This window comes from Miniopterus natalensis, chromosome 6 (genome assembly GCF_054644295.1).
Source record: "Miniopterus natalensis isolate mMinNat1 chromosome 6, mMinNat1.hap1, whole genome shotgun sequence".
Lineage (NCBI taxonomy): Eukaryota > Metazoa > Chordata > Mammalia > Chiroptera > Miniopteridae > Miniopterus > Miniopterus natalensis.
Genome location: NC_142086.1, coordinates 56,580,890 through 56,606,361, shown reverse-complemented (window position 1 = coordinate 56,606,361; position 25,472 = coordinate 56,580,890). Strand labels below are relative to the sequence as shown.

General features: G+C 35.8%; 1 protein-coding gene across 6 annotated transcripts in view; it reads left to right on the top strand.

The window, feature by feature from the left end:
* YEATS2 (YEATS domain containing 2) overlaps positions 1-25,472 on the top strand; it is an 83,392-nt gene that overhangs the window by 15,249 nt on the left and 42,671 nt on the right. For all 6 annotated transcript variants that reach the window (XM_087818281.1, XM_087818280.1, XM_087818279.1 and 3 more), the window contains 7 exons: positions 3,285-3,382; positions 4,109-4,201; positions 7,608-7,853; positions 9,858-9,973; positions 19,511-19,672; positions 20,459-20,570; positions 24,683-24,731. In XM_087818281.1, the coding sequence (XP_087674407.1) occupies positions 3,285-3,382; positions 4,109-4,201; positions 7,608-7,853; positions 9,858-9,973; positions 19,511-19,672; positions 20,459-20,570; positions 24,683-24,731 (876 nt within the window). The remainder of the gene's footprint in view (positions 1-3,284; positions 3,383-4,108; positions 4,202-7,607; positions 7,854-9,857; positions 9,974-19,510; positions 19,673-20,458; positions 20,571-24,682; positions 24,732-25,472) is intronic.

Genomic DNA, 25,472 nt, shown 5'->3' with positions numbered 1-25,472 from the left:
AGATATCTTGAAGGTGGTATATGAATGGTGGAAATTTGGGAGATATTGATCTAGTTTACTGCTGCACATAGGGGCTAGTAGTTAAGGCTCAAGAGCGTTAAATTGCTTGCTTAAAATCATGTAATTGGTTGAAGAGCAGATCATCAATTAAGTGTCTTAATTGATGTTTTAAGCTATTTCAAAAAAAGGAGCTAAATTTGAGTTTTTAAAACAAATTACTGAAATTTATTCATTTAAATCTATATAAGTTAATGCTTATAACTTAGTTATGAAGGCATCAAAGTCATAGAAAAGGTGTTGCTGCTCCACAAAGATGAGGACCCCTAGACTTTAAGTAGTAAGGAAAATTCCTGTCTCTGTAAGTGCAATGAAGTCATACTGTACCCGCCCCCCCCTCGCCCCCCCGAAATCTTTGTGGACTGAAAATTATCAAATCTAATTTCAAATAATGAAAAGATTTCACTAAAAATCACCCCCCCATTCAGTTGCAATTTTATTTATAAGGAAATGTTTCCTTTCAGAAAAGAGCCAAATGTGAAAGTATCATGAAACTCAAATGTATCACATGGCATAACTCTTTAAAAAATATATGTTTTTATTGATTTTAGAGAGAGTGGAAGAGGGAGGGAGAGAAATATCAATGTGAGAGAAACAATTATCGGCTGCCTCCTGCATGCCCCCTACTGGGGACTGAGCCCACAACCCAGTCATGTGCCCTGACCAGGAATCAAACCAGTGACCTTTCGGTTCATGGGATAGCACTCAGCCAACTGAGCCAGTCCGGCCGGGTGGCATAACTTCTTTAAAATAAAAACAAGAGCCTGGCTGGGCATGGCTCAGCGGTTGAACATCGACCTAGGATCCAGGAGATCGCGGTTGGCTTCCCCGTCAGGGCAGATGCCCGGGTTGCGGGCTCAATCCACAATCGGGTGTGCAGGAGGCAGCTGATCAATGATGACTCTGTCATCATTGATGTTTCAACTCTCTCTCTCCCCCTCCCTTCCTCTCTCTGAAATCAATAAAGGTATAAAAAAATAAAATAAAAACAAGAATAGGGAAAACTGAATGTTTTGGTAAATATCGTAAGCCAGTTTAAATCTAACTTAAGTTCCCAAACATCCTAAGCAGGGACAATTTTTGTTATTGAGTAAGATTTGCTATTCTTCCTCTTGGTATCCAACTCCTGCCTAATTCCCAATCATATTTTTATTTTTCAGAATTTTTTCTCGAAGTACATTTGGTAGGATGCTTCCTTTGCCTGTATTGTTTTGTGTTGTTTGTTTTGGTTTTTACTTATTCCATGAAAGAGACAATTTAGAGTAGTTTCTTTTTGAGAAGCTTATGATAAAATGACCTTCAGTGATCATTGTCTCATAAGTGTATCTGTTGATTTCTGTATATAAGGTTTGTATAAAGAAGGTTATATACAGTAATACTAGAAAATATTCTTTACCTCAACTATGAGAAAAATCAGTCATTTGCCTCTGTAGATATGTAGACATATATACAAGAGTGTTTATACCATTACTAGTTTTAAATTGCTAATCTAATGGCATATTTTATAGGGAAAAAGTGACCTGGGTGATCAAAGGGTCCACATTTTCTCTGCAGTTTTTCATATACTCCAGAGCATGGGTGTTGATTTTTTTCCTCCATCTTACACATACAGATTATTTTGCAAAAATCTCAGGTTGTTCAAGTAGTAATTTGGCTCTTCTTTTTTTCAAATTCTCTTGTATTAAGCTACATTTTATATTCCGATATTTTTAACGCTGAGTTGCATATTACTTCGAGTAGTCATCCTCTAAATCCTGTCACCTTCAGAGGCATTTTCTTTCCTTTTGAATTCTTTCTTTACTCATTCCTTTGGGTAGTTGTGATCAGAAACTGCTGAATTACTTGCTAGATCCTTCTCTACAGAAAGAAATTTCCTGTGTTCTTTTAAACAGCTCTCATGTTATTGCTCTAGATAATTCTTTACTTTCTTTTTTTAAAAAAATAGATCTTTATTGATTTCAGAGAGGAAGGAAGAGGGAGAGAAAGAGATAGAAACATCAATGATAGTCATTGATCGGCTGCCTCCTGCACGTCCCCTACTGGGTATTGAGCCCACAGTCTGAGCATGTGCCCTGACTGGTAATCGAACCGCAATCTCCTGGATCCTAGGTTGATGCTCAACCACTGAGCCACACCTGGCCGGGCTAATTCTTTACTTCCTTTCTCCTAAGTCATCAAATATTTCTCTCAGACTCTTCATGGGTTTCTTTTAGTTTTTTTGCTAATTCTATTTTGATGTAATATCAACAGGAAAATTTCAAGAAGTACCCATATGTTTTTTGTCAAGATTGATTAGCTGTTTCCATTTTGCCTCCTTTGGTTTATCACTCTCCCTCACCTCCAAGTGCAAGTGCTTGCATACACAGGAGCACAGATGGACATGGACATCATCCTTTCTAAATCATTGGGAAATAAATTGGACACATGTAAACACTTCTGTGTATTTTCTAAGGACATTCTCGCCCGGCCTGGCATGGCTCAGCACTTGAGTGTCGACCTAGGATCCAGGAGATAGCGGTTTGATCCCCAGTCAGGGCACATGCCTGGGTTGTGGGCTCGATCCCCAGTGAGGGGTGTGCAGGAGGCAGCTGGTCAACGACTCTCTCATCATTGATGTTTCCCTCTCTCTCTCCATTCCTCTCTCTGAAATCAATAAAGGTATAGAAAAAAAGGACATTTTCTTATGTAACCACAGTACAATTATCAAAAGCAGGAAATTTAAACCTTTATCACATTATCTAATCTGTGGTCCATATTTCAAGTTTTACAAGTTATCCCAGTATTGCATTTATAACTATCTCTCTGTCTCCAGGATCCAGTCCGGGATCACACAATGCATTTAGTTGTCATATCTCTTCAGTCTCTTTTAATCTCCTCAACTTTCTTTGATTTTAATATTTGCATAGTAATGTTTGAATTATATAGGCCAGTTATTTTGTAGAAAGTCCTTCAGTTTAGGTTTGTCTGATGTCTCTGTGATTAGATCCAGCTTCTTTGGCAGGAATACCAGAGTGATGTAGTCTTCTCAGTACATCATACCAGAAAACATGCGAGGTCAGTTTGCCCCAGTATTAGCGATGTTAAATTTCATTATTGGTTAAGGTGATGGCTACTAGGTTTCTCCACTTCTGAGTTACTGTTTCCTGGGTTTCTATTTTGCTTGCTTACTTAAGTCAAGACAACCACCAATTAAGCAGACCATGGGTTATTTTATGTTCTTTGTGTAGCTCGAGATGCTGCTGTGCAGAAGATTGAAACTATTATCAAGGAGCAATTTGCACTTGAAATGAAGAATAAGGAACATGAAATTGAAGTCATTGACCAGGTATAATGATGATAAATTTTAAAAAAACAAAGTTTTTTTGTTCTAGGGCTTTGGGATTAAGTTCTTCCTTCACTACAGAATTGAGAGCACAAACGGGGTGGGGGTAGGAGCTTGGGGAACTGGTTGGAGGGAAGGTGAAGTTCAGTGATGCTTTTGATTTTCATCCCCACATCACCTATCACTTTGATCTTAAATAAAGATGCCTGGGAGACACACACACACCAAAGCTATTGGAAAAAAATGTATACATCATGACTTGGAAAAAAATCTATTGAGACAGAATTGTGGTTTGTTTTTCCCCTTTGCTGTTTTTGTTTTTTTTTAAAGAGCTTTCTCATTTTTGGAAAAAGGACATGTTGTTTTTCTTTTCTTTTTTTAATGAAATTACAGGAAAAGATAAGGGAAAAAAATTACCTGAAATTTCTTCCCAAAATATAATTCTTCTTCCCTCTTGTGTTCAAATCTTTGTGGACATTTTAATGACAGTGCATGTGTACACATGAATACACATATTAATTGTCTGTACTCTTGTAAAAACATTGGGTTTTGTCATTCTTTTAGATCTTTTGCCAACCTGATAGGTGGAAAATGGTCATTTTTATTTGTCTTTGATTGTTAGAGAGGTTGAGCTTTTTTGGTCATTTGCATTTCTTATTTTATGAATTATTTGTATATCTGTCCTGTCATTTCCATTTTTTAAAGTAATGAGTTGACATTTGTTTTTAGCGACTGATTGAGGCAAGAAGGATGATGGATAAGCTTCGTGCCTGCATTGTCGCAAACTACTATGCTTCTGCAGGACTTCTAAAAGTTTCTGAGGTAACTGTTCCTCATATGCAGTCATTTCTGGCCACCCATGTGTGTTGTATGAAGGGGAAATTAGTGTTGATACGGAATTCCTGCCTTTGCAACATTTCTTATGTTGACTTTTAGAATTGAAGAAGCCTAGCCTACTTTCCTGGGAATGTACATAAACTTATTGTGTTCAACCATAATCCTTTAATTATACCTCTCTACATTGTTGATAATCCTAAGTAACGTTGTTTCTTTTTCCTTAAGCCCTCTCCCACTAATATTCAGCAGTGTTGTTAGGCTTTGCAGATACAAGAATAACTTGCCTAATTCCTCTTCATTTGATTATGGTTGGCTTTGGAGCAAGTTTTAGATTGATTCATTTTCCTTTTGACCTTTTACTGCTAATGAATGGTAATTTTTTTTTGTTTCAGTAGATTTTCCCTGTTCAAGCAGCCCTGATTTTTCTCCCTTTTACTTTTTATGAAAATTTTCAGACATGCAGAAAAAGTTAAATAATCACTTGGTAATGCATCACTTAGAATGAACAATTGTAACATTTTGCCATATTTGCTTTGTCTATTTTATTTTTCTCTAAAACATTTGAAAATACGTTCCAGGCATCGTGATGCTTTACCCCTAAATGTTTATTTATTTATTTTTAAATTTTTTTTTTTTTTTAATATATCTTTATTGACTTCAAAAAGAGAGAGGGAGAGAGATAGAAACATTAATGATGAGAGAGTTGTCATTGATCGGCTGCCTCCTGCACACCCCCTGCTGGGGATTGAGCCCAAAACCCAGGCATGTGCCCTGACTGGGAATTGAACCTCCATCTCCTGGATCTTAGGGCAACACTCAACAGCTGAGTCACGCCTGGCCGGGCCACCCCTAAATATTTAATTACATGCTTCCTAAAGGCCATTCTTCTATGTAGTCACAGTACCTAAGAATGATTCGCTAATGTCTGTTAACCAGTCCCTATTCAGATTTTCCCAGTTGTCCCCCAAAATATCTTTTAAAGCTGGTTTTTGTTTTTTTTTGTTTTTTGTTTCTTTGTTTTGTTTTTTTAAACAAGGATCCCATCAAGGTTCATAGCTATATTTGGCTATTTTGTTTCTCTAGTTTCATTTTATATAGACCATTCCCCCACCTACTTTTACCCCAGGATATTGACTTATTTGAAGAGAACAGAGCATTTATTTTGTAGAATGTCCCACATTTTGAATTTATTTTTTCCCTTGGGTTATTCCTTCATTCCCTCTATTTTTCTGTAAACTCAAAAGTCTAAAGATTTGATTAGATTAAGCTTAAATCTTTTTGGCAATAATACTTCATAGGTGATGCTATATACCTCATGTTGTTTTACCTCAGGAAACGTAGTAATCAGGTTGCCCTACTGTTAGTGATAGTAGTGTAATCATTTGGTTACTGTGGTTACCACTAGATCGCTCCAGTTAGAAAGAATGGGGATAGGATTGAACAGAAACAGAACAGACTGTTCGACATTTTGATAATTTCGGCGTACTTTGTTGTTCTTTCTTTTTAAAATTTTTTTTAAAGTTTTCCCATTAGAAAGGTAAATCTTTTGAACGGTACTGGCTCTGTGAGAATGGGGGGAGGTATGATAGAATACTGCTTTGCATTGTTCCATATGGTTGTTACGGAAAGAGGTACCTTTTATATTTAGGCATTTATGTCATCCTGTGGAGCTTTAGGGTGCCTGGTATTGGTGATACTCCTGATGTTGTATTAGAGAAATCTGGAGTATTGTTTGAGTTTAATTTTAGATGGTAGATAGTTGTTTCTTCTATTGCAGAAGTTTCCATAAAACATTAGAGTCTGAACTATTTTTCTGCAGCTACCGTAACAAATTACCACAAGCTTTGTTGGCTTTAAACAATAGTAATTTATTATCATGATTTTGGAGCCCAGCAGTCCAAAATCAAGGTGTTGGCTGGGACAGTCTCTGAAGGCTCTAGGGAAGAATCCTTCGAAGCCCCCTCCTAGTTTCTGCTGGTTGCTGGCAATCCTTGGTGTTCTTGGTTTGTAGCTGCATCACTATAATTGCTGCCTCTGTATTCACATGGATATTTTCCTTCTGTGTATCTTCTCTTTATGTTCAAGTTTCCCTCTTAAAAAGTATTAGTCATTTGGATTAGGGCCTACCCTAATCCAAATGACTTCATCTTCACTTGAGTGTATCTGCAAAGATCCTATTTCCAAGGCACATTCACAGGTTTAGGGTGGACATGAATTTTCAGGAGACACTATTTATCCCAGAGCAGATTCTGCTGTCATTTGTTATATGGCTTGCATTGGATTCAACAAGATGGACATCGTGATCTAGTGGTTGCATGATGTAGGACTGTAGCTATTCTGAAGAGCTGGTTATTCATTTAACATTTTGTTCCTTTTCTTTCTTTTACTGTTAGCAGTTTTCAGTTGTGCTATTTTGTGGTCTAGAAATGCGCTTTAAAAAATCTTAATATATTCTGACTAGGATGTATTCAATGATATTTAGGTATATTTTTGTCTATTATGATCTGCTATTGTTTTTAGTTTGTTGTAACAAAATACATTCGTAGCTCTGAAAGATACCTTTATTCTTGAAATTTAATAACTCTGTTGCTTTGACTCTGAAACACTATAGTCTCTGGCTCCTTTTTCTAAAACAAATATTTTAATAGCACAATTTTTATAAACTGGGCTTCCTAGGAGCGTAGCTACAGTGTATCACATATAACAGAACACACTGTGTTTTGTATGAGAGTAACAAGATACAGAAAAATACCCTAGGCTTCAGTATTGAACTGAGGGCAAACTTTGTGTCAGTATTAATCATTTTAAAGCATTCTATACTACATTTTCCTCCTATGTGGGAACCATTTAACATATGCATATGTTTTGTATTTTTGCATTTCTTACAGAAATGTTTTATTCAGAGCTGTTGTGTTTTTGTAAAGCAATGTGAAACTTTTTTTTTTATTCATTTGAAAGAGAGGGAGAAACATCAATTTGTTATTGCACTTATTTATGCTTTTATTGGTTGCTTCTTGTATGTGTCCTGACTGTGGATTGAGCCGGAAACCTTGGCTTATTGGGACAATGCTCTAACTAACTGAGCTACCAGCCAGGGCTGAAACATATTTTTTTAAAGTCAAATTTTGTTTTCCATATGTTACTATGTATTTACCTTTATTTTTCATTTACATTCAGAGGACTTGTATCTTTAGCCATTAGTGTTAGGACCGTTGCATAGTTATCACTTTCTTGTTTTGTTGGTTCAGACCACGTTAATAAGGAGTTTGGACTTCATTTTATGGGTGTGGAGAGATTTTGAAAGATTTTAAGCATGATCTTAAAATAGATAATTTTGCTTACTTCTGGTGAATTTAATTAAAGTTTGTTTTGATTGCTTTTGATTTTGCAGGGATCAAAGACATGTGATACTATGGTTTTTAATCATCCTGCCATCAAGAAATTTTTGGAATCACCATCTAGGTCATCATCTCCTGCCAATCAGAGATCAGAAACACCATCAGCCAATCATTCTGAAAGTGATTCTTTATCTCAACATAATGACTTCTTATCTGACAAAGACAATAACAGCAATATGGATATAGAGGAAAGACTCTCAAACAACATGGAACAGAGACCAAGTCGAAATACTGGAAGGGTATAGTTGGATGGCTGGGAGGGAGCCAAAGAAGGGAACTAGTATTTATTAAAGTATGTACATGTTATTTCATTTAACCTTCATAGGAACCTGGGGAAATAAGTTAATTATATCCCTTTTAGAGATGGGGAAACTGAGTCTCAATGAGATTAAAGTTATATTTGTCCATAAGTATCAGAACTGAGAGCTAAACCTAAGTCTTTCTGATTTTAAAATTCAGTGCTCCTGTGTATGGCACAATGCCTAGTGCCATTCACGTACATATGAAAGAAACCTTGAGAATTTGGCAAAGCTGTATTCTTGCCAAACATCTTTCTACTATGTCTTGTTTATTCTCAAGAACAGTGATTCTTAAGCATTTTCCTCTGAAACTAAATGCTTTGATAATGAGAAAATTTGACAAATAATAAGTAGAAGTGAAAACCATTTATTGCTCTTTGATCCTGCCAGTTCGTGGAGTTGCCATCTCAGGCTGCTCTGAACTTCTTGGTATAATATTTAGCTTTATTTATTTATTTTAATAATTGGTTTTTGTGTTTTTTAAAGAGAGAGGAAGGGAGAGAGAGAGAAAAAACATTGATGTGACAGTGAAACATTGATCAGCTGCCTCCTGCACGCCTCCTATTGGGGATCGAGCCTGCAAACCGGGCATGTGCCCCGACTGGGAATCGAACTGGCAGCCTTTTGGTGCACAGAATACTATGCCCAACCATCTGAGCCACATCAGCCAGGGCAATATTTGGCTTTAGAAATTAGACCAATCTCTCTAGCTGGTTTGGCTCAGTTAGAGCACTGGCCCTCAGACTAAAGGGTCCTGGGTTCAATTCCAGCCAAGGGCATGTACCTCAGTTGCAGGCTCTGTCCCCAGCCCTGGTTAGGGCACGTGTGGGAGACAACCAATCTGTATGTCTCTGTCACATCAGTGTTTCTTTCTCTCTCTCTTTCTCTCCCTTTCCCTTCCAGTGTCTCTGAAAAGCAATGGAAAAAATATCGTCGGGTGAGGATTAAAAAAAAAAAAAAAAGAATTGAGACCAGTAGCTTTTCCAGCTAGGTGTTCTGTGATAGAGGACATTTCAAGGTTGCTTTCCACATACTGAAACATCAAGGATTTGATTTATTTTTTATAAAAATGAAATTTAAAAAATGTTCTGATTATAAATTCATGTGTTCGTTGCTGAAAAATTTAAATTACAGAAAAATAAAAAAGAATAGAAAAATCATTCATAATGCCACCACTCAAAAATCAGAAATCTTTAATGTTTGGATTTACTTGTCTTCTTCAGTATTATTTCTGGGAAAATAACTGTATATGTTTTTATAATTAAAAAGAATTTAGGTTGTATTAGTAATTGGATTTAGAAATTTATTATCTTTTATGTAATATACGTATTCATGTTTACGTCCTTACGAATATTTAGTACTTACTGTGTTTCAGGCACTTTTCTAAGAACTGTACAAAATAATCATGTGAGGTAAAAACTATTATCCTTATTTTATAGGTTAGGAAATTGAGAGAGAAGTGAAATAATTACCCAAACTTACACATCTGCTAAATGGAAGAACCGGGATTTTAAACCCTGACAGTCTGTCTCCATAGTCAAACTTGAACCATTGTGTTTAAATTACTTCTCATTGAAATGTTTTGGTAATATAGAAGGTTGAAAAGAAAGTAAATCCCATTGAGCTCTTCCCCCATTCCCATTTTCCAGAGGTAACCATTGTAATAGTTTCTTATGTATCCTTCCACATCCAGTTTGCATATACAAAGCAAATGTGTATGCCTATTAAACACACAGATGTGGAATTATAGTATGCAAACTCTTTGTCTCAACTAATGTAAAAATCAGAGTAAAATTGTTCTTTAATGCTCTGAGGTACCATAAAGCCAGAGAACTTTGTAATTAAAGTAATTTTGAGTTATTTCATTCATACCTTGTATGATTTTACAGTTTCTGCCTGTTGAAAATTGTCCAAATTGAAAATGAAAATTACAATTTCTTTCAGGACACTTCTAGTATTACTGGCTCCCATAAAACAGAGCAGCGGAATGCTGATCTCACAGGAGATGAGACTTCACGACTTTTTGTAAAGAAAACAATAGTAGTGGGCAATGTGTCCAAGTGAGTATCCAGTTGAATTGTCTCATTTTCAGTCATCTGTTTATGTTACTAGAACTCTGGCATACTCTTATTGTGGTGTTACAGAAGATAGAGGGCTCAGGAATTCTTTTTTCCAAGCTCTTAGTTGTTTCAAAAGTAAAGTAAGATCCAGAGACTTGAGACACTGCCTTAGTGTGTCTGCTAATCTTTCACATAGGGTAAACTTGTGCTTGGTAAAAATTTCGTAAGTCGTGAGATTTTACAGAAATGGTGTATTTTATCAAGCATGGAAGTGTGGATAAGTTTGGAGGAACTTTTGACTTCTCACCTAGTTGTGTGTTCTTTTGTGTGTGTTGTTTTTTTTGAAATATATCTTTATTGATTTCAGAGAGAGGAAAGGAGAGGGAGAGAGAGAGACAGAAACATCAATGATGAGAGAGTCATTGATCGGCTTGCCTCCTGCAGCCCCTGCCTGGGGATCGAGCCCGCAGCCAGGGCATGTGCCCTGACTGGGAATCGAACCTCGATCTCCTGGATCCTAGATCAATGCTCAACAGTTGAGCCATGCTGGCCGGGCCTCACCTAGTTTTAATCTTAGGGGCCTTAGGTAGTTACTAAAAATCTTTATTTTTGGTTTCCCAAATGGAAATGTTTTTAACTTGTAGCAGGAGGTTGCAAAGCAGGCCTTGAAAACAGAATTCCTCCAAGTTAAAGGGCTGTCTCTTTGACATTATAACCTCATGCTGTATTGTAGGATTGTTAACATTTTTGCCATGTAGGAATGGATAAAGACATAAATCTTTAAATAGTGAAGAATGTTATTTCTTCACAAAATCTTATTTGCCCTTTTCCAACCTCATTCAGTATATTTTCTTCGTTTTTCTCTTGTCTTTTTTTTCATGTAATCATTTCCTATTTTTGTACATTTTCCCCAAATCAGACTGGAATCTCTTTTGGATAGGAACTATGTCTTACTTGTTTGTACCTTACAGTATTCAGTAAATATTTGCATGATGAATAAATTAATATATTTATGGAAATTGTAATTACGTTCAGTTATTAAAGGATTTGGAATTATAAAAATTATCTGGGGGCAGAAATCTTCCAAGCCCCAGTTAATGGACCATTAATAACAAACAAGTATACATTAAAAATCTCAGGATAGCCTGGCCGGGCGTGGCTCAGCGGTTGAGCGTCGACCTAGTATCCAGGCGATCAGGGTTCAAATCCCGGTCAGGATACATGCCCGGGTTGCAGGCTGCAGCCGATCAATGACTCTCTCATCATTGATGTTTCTATCTCTCTATCCCTCTCCTTTCTTCTCTCTGAAATCAATAAAGATATATTAAAAAAAAAAAAATCTCAGGATACTAAAAACAAAGATTTTTAATGGTCTATGTAATAGTATTTAAATAGAAGCATAAAATATGATTAAGGCAATTAGATTTCGGGTTTTATAGATTATTTTAGAGTTAGCATGTATTCAGCTAAGGAGGCTAAATAGTTCATGTGAAGCATTAGAGTTGGGGTCTTAACTATAGTACAGGGCAGATCAGCCCAGAAAAGCGCCAAACTAGAAATCTAGATAGACCCACCAGGCCACAAGAAGATTGGGGAGAAATAGTCATTGACATTTTCAAACAATTATGTCTAATTTATAGGTTTTGAGGTTTTTTAAAGGCAAGCTAGAACTAAAATACTGCTAATCATAAATTTTAAGTAGAAGGGAATGATTGGCACAAAAATTGTAAATCTTTTGTTCTGGAAGCGGGTAAAGGATCTACTTTAGCCTTTGTTAAGAGTGCTTGCTGGAATATCTAAGATAATAGCTAAAATAATAGATACAGAGATTTAAACTTTAAAAGTCATAAGGGGAGGGGTGGAAATTGAATGAAAAAAAGGAAAAAACCTGATTCTAGAAAAAGGCAAGCAGGGACAGGAGGAGGGATATGAAGAAGAGAAAAAAATCAAGACAAATAGTATAAAATAATTTAGTAACAACAAATCTAAATATATCAACAGTCATAAAAATGCATATGAATTTAACTAGTTTAAATATAGTAATTGTTATATTTTTAGGTTATAAAGTAACTTAAAATTTAGGTCTCTGTTATTTATCAATAACATCAAAATGCAGAAAGATTGAGAGTAAGGAAATAGGATCTTATTCTCAGCATATGCCTTCCGTTTGGCTCAAATAAACTTTTTTTTTAAAAAAAAATATATCTTTATTGATTTCAGAGAGAGGAAAGGAGAGGGATAGAGAGATAGCAACATCAATGATGAGAGAGTCGTTGATCAGCTGCCTCCTGCACGCCCTCGACTGGGGATTGAACCTGCAACCGGGGCATGTGCCCTGACCAGGAATCGAACCCCGATCGCCTGGATCCTGGGTCGACGCTCAACTGCTGAGTCATGCCTAGCCGGGCTCAAATAGACTCTTATAAAAAGTCTGAAAAAACAAAAAGAAGAAAAGAAAGTAAGCAGATAAACAAGTTGTAGCCAGCATATAATAACCAAAAGAAAACCAGTGTAGCTATTAATATCAGGCAAAATAGACTTTAAGACCAAAAACATTCCTAGAGGTAAAGACAGTTATTATATAATGATAAAAGATTCTGTTCACCAAGAAGATAAAAAAATTCTAAGTTTCTATGCACTTGATAACAGTCTTAAAATGATAACATAGTCTTAAAATTGATAGAACCACAAGCAGAAATTGTGAAGTGCACTACCATACTGAGACATAATATACATCACTCAGTAATTGATAGATCAAGCAAACTACCTATATGAATATAAAAAATTGGAATATCACTTAACAAAGCTTGATCTAAAGTATACAAATATAGAACATTACATAAAACAATGAAAAGAGAAATTTTTTTTTAAGCTTACAAGGAACATTTATGAAAATGGTCTATGTAGTAAGCCATAAAGCAAGCTTCAACAGAGGACTTGTATCATACAGAATATTTTTTCTGACACTAGCGCAGTAAAGTTAAATATCAATGACAAGCCTGGCCGGGCATGGCTCAGTGGTTGAGCGTTGACCTAGGATCCAGGAGATCGCCGTTCAATTCTCAGTCAGGGCACATGCCTGGGTTCCAGGCTCGTTCCCCAGTCGGCATGCAGGAGGCAGCCCATCAATGACAACTCTCTCATCATTGATGATTCAACTCTCTCCCTTCTTCTCTCTGAAATCAATAAAGATATAGTAAGAAAAAAATCAACGACAATAGCATAACTAGAAAATCTCTATATATCTGGAAATTCAAAACACTTCCAACAACTCATAAGTCAATGAAAAATCACATTAAAATAATCAGAACTAAATAATCAAAAGTTGGAGATAACACTAAAGGGATAGTTAAAGGGAAGTTTGTAGTCTTAAAGACAGTGACTATAGTAGAAGAAAAGCTTAAAATTAATGAATTAAGCATCTTAGACAAAATAATGCAGTGGGGGAAACAAAGAAATTAGGGGGAAAAATAAACAGCATACGTAAACCTGGAGAAATTAAGTAAGGAAAAAGACACAAATAAATATTAGAAATGAAAAAAGATGTAACTACACGTAGATGCTGCACTATTAAAGAGATAAGAAATTATGTACATATTTATGCCAGTGCATTTGAAAATTTAGATGAAATGGAGAATTCCTAGAAAAATGCAACTTAAAGTGACTTGATAAAGGAAAACTTCGAATAGTCTTACAACTACTAAGTAAATTTAATTATTGATTTTTAAAACATTCCTCTGACAAAACCAAACCAAACCATTTGGCTTAGATTGCTTTACAGGTTGAGTGAACAGATAATTCTAGTTGTATACAAAATCTTTTGGGGAGCCAGGCAGCGTGGCTCAGTGGTTGAACATCAACCTAGGATCCAGGAGATTGCGGTTCAATTCCCGGTCAGGGCACATGCCCGAGTTGTGGGCTCGATCCCAGTAGGGTGCATGTAGGAGGCAGCCGATCAATGACCACTCTCTCATCATTGATATTTCAACTCTCTCTCCCTCTCTTTTCCTTTCTCAAATCAATAAAGGTATATTAAAAAAAAAACACCTGCAGCATATATTATACTCAGTGGTAAACTTAAAAGTCTTCCCTTTGGGATTACAAACAAGACAAGAGATGCCTGGTGTCACTACACCTATTCAACATTGCTCTTGAAGATACTAACTAATATAGTCAGATTTAAAAAATTAAAAGTATATGGATTAGAAAATAAGAAACAAAATGTCATTAACAGATGATGCTGTCTATATAGAAAAATCTAAAACAATTTTTGATAAAGTTTTAGTGTTAATGAGAGAACTTAGCAAGGTTGTTGAATATAATATCAAACACAGAAGTGAAATGCTTCTGTATGACAGCCACAAAATTAGAAACATGATTTTAAAAGATATAATTGCTATAGTAATAAAAATACAATAAATAAAACATGCTGGCCTTTCATGAAGAATTATAAAAACTTTATTAAAAGACATGAAAAAACTAACTAGAATATAATATGTTCATGGATAGGAAGGCTCAATATTATAAAGATACAACTTCTCTTCAAATTGATATGTAGATATTCTGATTAAAATCCCGACAGGGTTTATGAAATTCACAGGCTAGTTTTTGTATTTGGAAGAGCAAAGAGTCAAGACTGGACAAGAAGACTCCTGAAGAACAGGGTTAGACAACGCGGCCCACTGCATCACTAAGGATAACTGTATCACAGATGACCGTATAGAAGGCCATGACCATATTTTCCAATAGCATGTAATAAAGGGGCCTCATGAAATAAAAATAGAACTGCAAAATGGAAGGCTAAAGATACTAGTTTTACCATGGGCAGAGCTTAAGGGAATGGCTTGTTTTGGCTTTAAAAGGCCAAACCAGTTGCAACATTCTTGGTGGCAATGAATAAGAACCAGGAGAGTCAAAATTCTAGCACCCTGAAACCTGTATGAAATCAACCCAAAATCTAGAGGTTCCCTAACCCAAGAATAAAACATATCCGTTTACTTCTACACCATGTACCCACTTGGTAGGAAAAGCAAGGTTGATTTTTTAAAAAATTGCATACTGATAATCAGAAAGCAAAACAAATTTTAGAGAAAAAAAAAGAAAGAAAAAGATTAACTGCAAAGACTTTGGTTAGGTGATATAGCTCTTAAATTTTGCTGCAATTTAAATTTTTATAATTAAATTTTCAGCTTTATTAAGATGTAATTGACAGAAGTATTATTTAAAGTGTACATTGTGATCATTTGATATATGTATACATTTTGAAAGTGTTCCTCTTATCAAGTTAATTCACACACCTATCATCACCTCACATATCGATCATTTTTGTGTGTGTGTGAACATTTGAGTTCTTGTCTCTTAGCGAATTTCAATTATATAATACAATGTTATCAACTATGTTCACCATGTTATACATTAGCTCTTATGTTACAACTGAAAGTTAGTACCCTCTTACCAGCCTTTCTGTATTTTCCCCAACCCCTAACCCTCAGCCCTGGCAACCTTTTTTCTACTCTATGAGTTTGACTCTTTTTTAGATTCCACGTGTAAGTGATACCATGCACTATTTGTTTTTCTCTTTCTGGCTTATTTCATTTAGCATAATGCTCTCAAGGTCCATCCATGTTGTCACAAACACAGGACTTCCTTTCCTGACTGAGTAATATTCCATTATATGTTGTATGTGTGTGTGTGTGTGTGTGTGTGTGTGTGTGTGTGTGTGTGTGTGTGTATAATATACATCTTTTATTTATTCGTCTGTGGATGGACACTTAAGTTTCCTTGTCTTGGCTATTGTAAATAATGCTGCAGTGAACATGGGACTGTAGAGATCTCTTCAATATCCTGTTTTTATTGTCTCTGTGTGTGTGTGTGTGTGTGTGTGTGTGTGTGTGTGTGTGTACACACAAAAATGGGGTAGTTCTCTATTTTTAATTTTTTGAGGAACCTCCATACTGTTTTCCATAATGGCTATACCAATTTATATTCCCACCAATAGTGTACAAGGGTTCCCCTTTCTCTGTGTTCTCATCAACACTTGTTATTTCTTGTATTTTTTAAAAATTTTATTTTTCAATTACTGTTTACATTAAATATTATTTTGTATTAGTTTCAGGTGATTTCTTGTATTTTTTTATGGTAGCCATTCTAACAGGTGTGAGGTGATAACACATTGTGGTTTCGATTTGCATTTGGTGATGTTGACCACCTTTTCATGTTGACCACCTGTTGACCATTTGTAAATTCTTTGGAAATATGTCTATTCAGTTCCCCCATGTTTAAATCTGATTTTGTGAGACCTTTACTTATCTTGAATATTTACCCCTTATTAAATATATGATTTGCAAATATTTTTTCCTAGTTTGTAAGTTGCTTTTGTATTTTGTTGATTTCCTTTCCTGTGCAGAAGCTTCCTACTTTGATGAAGTCCCCCAAATTAAAAATCATTATTGCTTTTATTTCCTTGGCTTTTGGTGTTAATTCCAAAAAGTCATTTCCCTGACCAATGTCAAGGCACTTCCTCCCTATGTTTTCTTTTAGGAGTTTTTTGTTTTAGGTAATAAATTTAAGACATTAATCTGTTTTTACTTGATTTTTGTATATGGTGTAGATAGGGTTTCATTCTTTTGCATATGGCTGTCCAGTTTTCCAAGACCATTTTTTGAGACTATCCTTTCCCCATTATATATCTTAGCTCCTTTTTCATAAATTAATTGACCATATATGCATGGGTTTATTTCTGGGCTCTATTCTGTTCCATTGATTATGCGTCTTTTATGCCAGTACCATACTGTTTTGATTACTATAGCTTTGTAATATAGTTTGAAATCAGTTGATGGGATGTTTCCAGCTTTGTTCTTCTTTCTATAGAGATTTTGGGATTGTTTTTTCTATTTCTGTGAAAAATACCCTTGGAATTTTGATAGGGATTGCATTGAATATGTAGATCTCTTTAAGTAGCATGGACATTTTAACAATATTAATTCTTCCAGTTCATGAACACAGAATATCCTTCCATTTATTTGTATCTTCTTTGGTTTCTTTCATCAGTGTTACAGTTTTCAGTGTACAGGTCTTTCACCTCCTTGGTTAAAATTTATTGCTAAGTATTTTGTTTTTGATGCTATTGTGAATATAATTATCTCAGTTTCTCATTCTGACAGATTATTGTTAGTGTATAGAAACAATTGATTTTTTTATGTTGATTTTATGTGCTGTAACTTTACTGAATTTGTTTATGAATTCTAACAGTTTGAGGGGGAGCCTTTAGGGTTTTCTATATGTAATACCATGTTTTATGCAAATGGAGACAGTTTTACTTCTTCCTTTCTCATCTGCCTTTATTTCTTTTCCTTGCCTAATTGCTCTCCTAGGACTTCCAGTACTATGTTGAATAAAGTGGTGAAAGTGGGCATCCGTATCATGTTCTTCATGTTAGAGAAAAGCTTTTAGTTTTCACTATTGAATATATTAGCTGTGGACTTGTTGTATATGGCCTTCATTATATTGAGGGATGCTCTCTCTACAGCCAGTTCACTGAGAGTTTTTATCATGAATAGATGTTGAGTTTTATCATGTGCCTTTTTGGCACCTATTAAGATGACCGTGGGATTTATCCTTCATCTCAGGAGTGTGGTGTGTCACATCGATTGATCCACGGCTGTCAACCTTCCTTGCACGCCTGGAGTAAATCCCATTTGATCATAGTGTATGATCCTCTTAATGTACTGTTGCATCTTGTTTGCTAATATTTTGTTGAGGATTTTTGGATCTATGTTTGTTAGGGATATTGGCCTATAATTTTCTTTTCTTGTAGTTTGCTTGTTTTGCTTTGGTTGCTTTGTAAAATGAGTTCCTAAGCGTTCTCTCCTAATCTGTTTTTTGGAGGAGTTTGAGAAGTATTGGCATCAATTCTTCCTTAAGTGTTTGGTAGAATTTCCCCTTTAAGTCATCTGGTCCTAGAATTTTCTTTGTTGGGACGTTTTTGATTACTGATTTATTCTCCTTACTAGTTAGTAATTGTTCTGTTTCGATTTTCTATTTCTTCATGATTCAGTCTTGCTAGGATGTATGTTTCTAGGAATTTATCCATTTCTTCTAGGTTGTCCAATTTTTTGGCATATAATTGTTCATAATCTTTTATGATTCGTTGCGTTCATGTGGTATCAGTTGCAACATCTCCTGTTTCACTTGTAATTTTATTTATTTGAGTCCTCTTTTTTTCTTGGTAAGTGTAGCTAAAGGTTTTTCTATTTTGTTTATCTTTTCCAAAAAACAGCTCCTAATTTTTTCTTTCTTTTTTACTTTATTTTTATCGTTGACATTATAAAAGTCCTCATCTTCCCCTCCCCCGCCCCTTTGCCCACTTCCACCTAGCCCCCCTCCTTCCCTCTGGCCATCACCACACTGTTGTCTGTGTCTATGACTTATGCATATATGTTCTTTGGCTAATCCCTTCACCTTCTTTCATCCAGTGTTCCCCTTCCCCCTCCCTTCTGACAGCTGTCAGTCTGTTCCATGTATCTATGCCTCTACTTCTATTTTGTTCGTCAGTTTATTTTGTTCATTAGATTCCACATGTAAGTGAGATCATGTGGTATTTGTCTTTCTCTGACTGGCTTATTTTCTTAGCGTAATTCCCAGGTCCATCCATGCTGTCACAAAAGGTAAGATTTCCTTTTTTATGGCTGCATAGTATTTCATTGTGTACATGTATCACAGCTTTTTTATCTACCCATTTACTGATGCGCACTTGAGCTGTTTCAAGATCTTGGCTGTTGTTAATAACGCTGCTATGAACATAGGCATACATATATTCTTTCAAATTAGTGTTTCAGGGCTCTTGGGATATATTCCCAGGAATGGGATCACTGGGTCAAAAGGCAGTTTCATTTTCAATTTTTTGAGGAAACTTCATACTGTTTTTCATAGTGGCTGAACCAGTCTGCATTCCCACTAACAGTGCACTAACAGTTCTCTTTTCTCCACACCCTCGCCAGTACTTGTTTGTTGATTCGTTGATGGTAGCCATTCTTACAAGTGTGAGGTGATATCTCATTGTGGTTTTAATTTGCATCTCTCCAGTGATGCTGAGCATTTTTTCATTCTTTTTTTATTGTCATTTTTGTCTCCTCTGATCTTTGTTATTTCCTTCCTTTTACTAACTTTGGGCTTAGTTTGTTTTACTTTTTCTAGCTCCTTAGGGTGTAAAGTTAGGTTGTTTGAGATCTTTCGTTTTTCTTAATGTAGGCTTTTATCAGTATAAACTTCCTTCTTAGAACTGCTTTTGCTGCATCCCTTAAGTTTTGGTGTGTTGTATTTCCATTTTCAGGTGTCTCAAGATATTTTTATTTCTCTTTAGATTTCCTCTTTGTCCCAGTGGTGGTTCAGTAGCATATTGTTTAATCTCCACATACTTATGAATTTTCCAGTTTTCTTTTTGTAATTTATTTTTAATCTTGTTTTAAGTAGGTGTTAATTGTTTTGTTAGACTTTGAAAGGAAAAAAATAATTCAGTTTCTTTTTCTTCTCCTCTAGGTATATACCTCCTGATAAGAGAGAAGAAAATGACCAATCAACCCACAAGTGGATGGTGTATGTCCGAGGGTCTCGTAGAGAACCCAGCATTAATCACTTTGTCAAGAAAGTTTGGTTCTTCCTTCATCCCAGCTATAAACCAAATGACCTTGTAGAAGTTAGGTGAGCATACTTGAGTGTGAGTTATTTAACCTAAGAAGTGCAGATTTATTGACGTGGAAGAAAAGTGATTTAACTTGAAAACACTCCCTTGAATTTCTTTCCTTTTTGTTTTTTTAAGCTAACAGAGTATATTGAACCCTCATGTACCCAACACCAATTATTAACAGTTTGCCAGTCTTTTTTTTTTCTTCCATCAATTTTCCCTTTTCTTGCCTTTACAAATTAGGTTTTGACTGAAAATTCTTCAGTCCAATTAGCATTCACACAAGTTCCTCTCTATCCTCTTAAATCATAGGAACTATTTGGGGAAGATCATGTTGTGAACATATGATCTTTTAAGTCCTCTTACCAGGTACCTTCAAATAAATTGCCACTTTCAAATAGAGTATTCATGATTTATTTTGTTTTTGCCAGAGTGGAGGAATAACTATGAGCGTCTGGGGTGAGGAATATATACTTCACCGTATGTCTGTCAAGTAGCAATCAAGATTCTGATTCATATGGTGACATCCATCACCTCACTTTAGATCTTTGTGAAAATAATGACATTGGATTATGTGGTATAAGTGTCTTACCTCTAAGTATCCAGTAATTGAAAATTTAATATAGATTTGAGTTAAATTTTTTTTTCATAATTTAGCATAATGTAGCAGACTGATTTAGCTTCAAATGAGGAAATGTAAATGACTACCAGAAGGATATGAATTTCTAACATCCATTATGAGAAAACTTTTCCTCTGGAATGAGTACACATGAATTAATGTGTTAATGTCTGCTTTTCCATAGAGAGCCTCCTTTTCACCTGACCAGAAGGGGCTGGGGTGAGTTTCCTGTCAGAGTTCAAGTTCACTTTAAGGACAGCCAGAACAAGCGGATAGATATCATACATAATCTGAAGGTATTATAACAAAACATTGCTCCTCGGAAATGAAATATCTCTTTTACCTGTTACAAAGAATAGTAGATTAGGCCTTCCGAGAGAAGTGGCCAGGCAAATGATAGTGGAAGCAGGATACAATTTTTTGAGTGTGTTGTCCTTACTACTACAATACTCCTTTGTCCTCTGAAGGTTGGGAAAGGGGCTGCTTTACAGTTGAATGTGTGTTCTTTAAATCAGATAATCAGAACACTTGAATTTCTGACCAGAACACACTGTTACTGTGTTACCTAGGACTGATCTGTTTCTAAAAATTGTACTTTTCTATAAAATGAGGCAAATACAGAAAGTCCTCAAATAACATTTTGTTCAATGTCATTATAATGATGAGATGTCATAAGAACTTCACTCTTGTTTGTATCATTTGGTTTCCTTATACTGTGTTTCCTTAAAAAGTCGTAGAAACTATCAACGACTTTGAGGAGTTACTGTAATAAGCCTTATCTGTTTATCTCATAAGGAAAGAGAATATGTTCCTTTCCTAAGGGTAACGATTGAAGTGAACAGGTTTTAGAAAATGTAAAGTCCTATAGAAGATTGTAATACTTTATTTATTATTATTTTTTACCCTCATTTGAGGATATGTTTATTGATTTTAGAGAGGGGGGGAGAGAGAGAGAGAAAAACATCAATGTGAGAGAGAGACATTGATTGGTTGCCTCCCAAATGTGCCCCATTGAACCCACAAACTAGATGTGTGCCCTGTCTGGGAATCAAACCCTCAATTTTTGTGTACGGGATGATGCTCCAACTGAGCCACCTGCTCAGTTGTAATACTTTGATTTGTATTGTCAAAAATCCTTCTCTGATATATCCACATGGTTCATTATGCAGCTGTTATAAATTATATTTCACAAAGTGTTTTCTGTGCCTGAGGAAAAATTACCATTATATAGTAAGCAAAAAGTACAGGGTATAAAAGTATATGCACAGTATGAGGTCAACCACAGTTTAAATAAAACAAAAGAAATATACCAAAATGTTGGAGTACATAATTGAAGTAAGATGTTGTAGGCTATTTCCCCTACCCTTTTTTCTGTGTGTTTTTTTTTTAAAGTATTTTTCCAGCCTTTCCGGGCATGGCTCAGCGGTTGAGCGTCAACCTAGGATCCAGGCGATTGGGGTTCGATTCCCAGTCAGCGCACATGCCTGGGTTGTGGGCTTGATCTCCAGCAGGGGGCGTGCAGGAGGCAGCCAATCAATGACTCTCTCATTATTGATGTTTCTTTCTCTCTCTCTCCCTCTCCCTTCCCCTCTCTAAAATCAACAAAGATATATTTAAAAAAAAAAAATATATATATATATATATATATATACCCAATTACCTTTTATAGTTGGAAGACAGACCATTTTTTAAACGTTCCTCTAGGCCCTCTCTATAGTAGTTTTATATACATTTCCTAATGTTGAACTTCTCCCAAAACACCCTTACTTGTGGCTTACCACATTGTTTCCATCAGTGATTCCCAGAATTGAACTAAATGAATCTGAGTACATCTGCAGAATTCTGTTTCTGTTCCCTTTGTTCTACAAATACACCTTTCAGCCTCTAGGCATGCTGAAATTTGCCCTTCATTGCTTGTTACGCACCCATTGTGAGACAGCACTGCTTAACTTCATGTACAAATTATTTTCTAGCCCTGCCGGGTGTGGCTCAGCAGTTGAGTGTAGACCTAGGATCCAGGCGATCAGGGTTCGATTCCCGGTCAGGGCACATGCCCGGGTTGCGGGCTCCATCCCCAGTCGGGGGTGTGCAGGAGGCAGCGGATCAATGATTCTCTCATCATTGATGTTTCTATCTCTCTCTCCCTCTCTTTTCCTCTCTCTGAAATCAATAAATATATATTTTTTAAGAAACAAAAAAAACCCCAACAAATTATTTTCTAGAGGTTACTGTGAGACTAGATTACTTTATGACCTCAGAGAAGACTTAAACCAAATAACTTATAGCCACTTTGTCCAGAGGGGCAAAACATGGCCCCGCTTACTTGGAAGAAGGTCTAAATTAGTTTTGCATTCCTTTTATTTTAAGCACCACACCTACCATCCTATCTTGCACTGGGCCCAGCCTTATTCCTAAAATAAAGGAAGTTGTTTGCATAGTTTTCACACATACTGTATTGTCTGTATCACTTAGAATTCCTGGTGGGGGATTGAGACACAGCATTTTAAAATGATGTATTGAAAGCATTTCTTGTCATGTTTTTGGAAAATTTAATTTTACTGTTTATCATGTATCAGTTGGCCTTAAGACCTTAAACTAACCTATATTGTGACAATGTGATTTTTGTTTGGACTGGATATCACTTTCCCTGTTATTTCTGTTAACCCTCAGCCATCTCTGATGCTTCCTCTTTCATTCTGAATATTCATTCCGTTGCAGACCATTATTCTTCATAGTCTTTCTTATATTCTACCCTTTTACTGTCTCCTGACTAGATTCTTTAATTCTAATCTGTCTTCTTTCCCCTCCATTCATTCTGCACGCCACCATCAGATGAGTCTTCCTAAACTAGAACTTTTACAGTATTCTTCTCTGAGAAACCTTGATTGAATTCCTGTTGTTTAAGTTCATACTCCCCTGCCTACTATCCAGGGCTCTTCACATGTTGACTCAACACACTTCCCCTAAATTATCTCACATTAATCCTCTGCATGAGCATCCTACTCCAGCCAGGTCAGTCTGTTATCCGGAAATGGAAATGCCTTGGGCCTTCTCTCGTGATTTCTTTCCTGCTCTTCCCCTCCTGGAATGCCTGTTTGAATTCTTTCCATTCTTCAAGCTCCAATAACTTTCCTTGGGTAGTTAAGTCCATACTGATCTCTCTGTATTCAGAATTCTGTAGTACACAACAATTTATAGTTAATACTGTAATAGTTACATTAAATACTAAATAGTCTAAGTGTTAACAGTTGTGTAAAATTTAAAGTGCCCAGAATGTATGAAATTCCCATGTTCTGCATCCCTGACAGGTAGTTGCTATCTGACCTCTTCTCAACAGTCACCATGCAGCACAGTAATTCCCAGAACAACACGTTCATTCATTTAGTAAATAAATGTTTGGAAGATTCTTTCATAAATTTACCTAAAGTTGCCTTTTTAAAAACCTTGATCTTATTTGTCCTAGTTTGATTTCTAGAGTACTATAGAACAGGATTTTGTTTTGTTTTGTAAGAACCCTAAAAATGTGCCCTGACCGGGTGGCTCGGTTGGAGAGTTGCCCTGATGCCCGGTCAGGGCACATGCAGGAGTCAACAGGTGAATGCATAGATGAGTGGGATAATGGACTGATGTTTCTCTCTCTCTCTTTCACTCTCTCTCCCTCCCTCTCCTTTCCCTCCCCTCCCTCCTCTCTCAAATCAATAAATATTTTAAAAAAATAATCCTAAAAATGTTTAATGATAGCATTCATAACTCTCCTGAGTCATTTCTTCTCCAGGCAAAACCTGTTCTTGTAACGTTTCTTTTATGCTATGCTTTCCAGTTCCTCTTGCCACGTGTTAACAGTTCTATTTTACCAACGTCTCCCTTAAAATGTGGTCCCAAAAATGAACCATAGGCCAATGCAAGTTTCAGAGAGGCTACTATTTCTATTTACTGGAGAATATGAAAATGATGTAGCCTAAAATATTTTTACATAGTCTTTGTAAACATCATCTAAGTGGCTACATAATATTTCACAAATTGCTGGTCCATGGTTTACTTGTTAAGCATCCCTCCATTGCTAGACGTTTATATTGCTTTTCTTATTTGTGGTCATAGATAATGCTGTAGTAAACATCTTTTTGTGTAAAACTTCCTCCATTTTTAGATTGTCCTTAGAATGGGTTGTTAGAAGTGTATAGTTTAAATTAAAAGTATAATAACTACCTATATGTCTGAGGTTATTTATATTAATTTTACTCAATTTTCCCCCAGAATATTAAGAGGGTTTTTGTTGAAGTGATGAATTGATAGTTATGAAAAAGTAGATCCTATAGTATGAAGACTTCTGGTGAAAGAGGTTTTAGATGAGATTGTATTTATAAGTAAACACAGTGAAACTTAACTCTTCCTTTTGTCTTTTAAATAGCTGGATAGAACTTACACTGGCTTGCAGACTCTTGGAGCAGAGACGGTAGGTTTTTCCCCCTATAGTATTATTTGGGAACAAATATATACTGAAAATTGATCTTCATTTTTAGTTAGGAAAAAAATGAGTGCTAAATTTTAAAAAACATTTAAATCCCCTTATTTGTTTATTTTTTAATTGTGATAAAATTTACTATAAGTGTACGGCTAAGTGTTATTAAATATATTCACATTTTTGTGCAGTCATTGCTGTCATCCTCATGGAAAACTGAAACTGAAATCATTTACAATAATTCTCCATTCTTCGCTTCCCCCAGCCCCTGGCACCACCCTTCTACTTTCTGTCTCTATGAATTTGACTACTCTAGATACTGTATAAGTGGAATCATACAGTGTTTGTTTTTTTGTAACTGGTACATTTTACTTAGCATGTTTTCAAGGTTCATCCATGTTATAGATGTGTCAGAATTTCCTTCCAAAAAAGGCTGAATAGTGTTCCATTGTGTGTATAGAGTACATTTTGTTTATCCATTTATCTGTCAGTGAGCAGTTGAGTTGTTTACTTCTTCTGGCTATTGTGAATATTAAGAATGTGGATCTGTTTGTTTGAGTCCTTGCTTTTAATTCTTTTGGATAGATACCCAGAAGTGAGATTGCTGGATGATACCGTAATTCTGTTTTTAATTTTTTGAGCAACTGCCACACTGTTTTCCATGGCAGCAGCACTTTTATATTACCACCAACAGTACATAAGGGTTCCAATTCTCCAGCACTTGTCGTTTTACATCTTT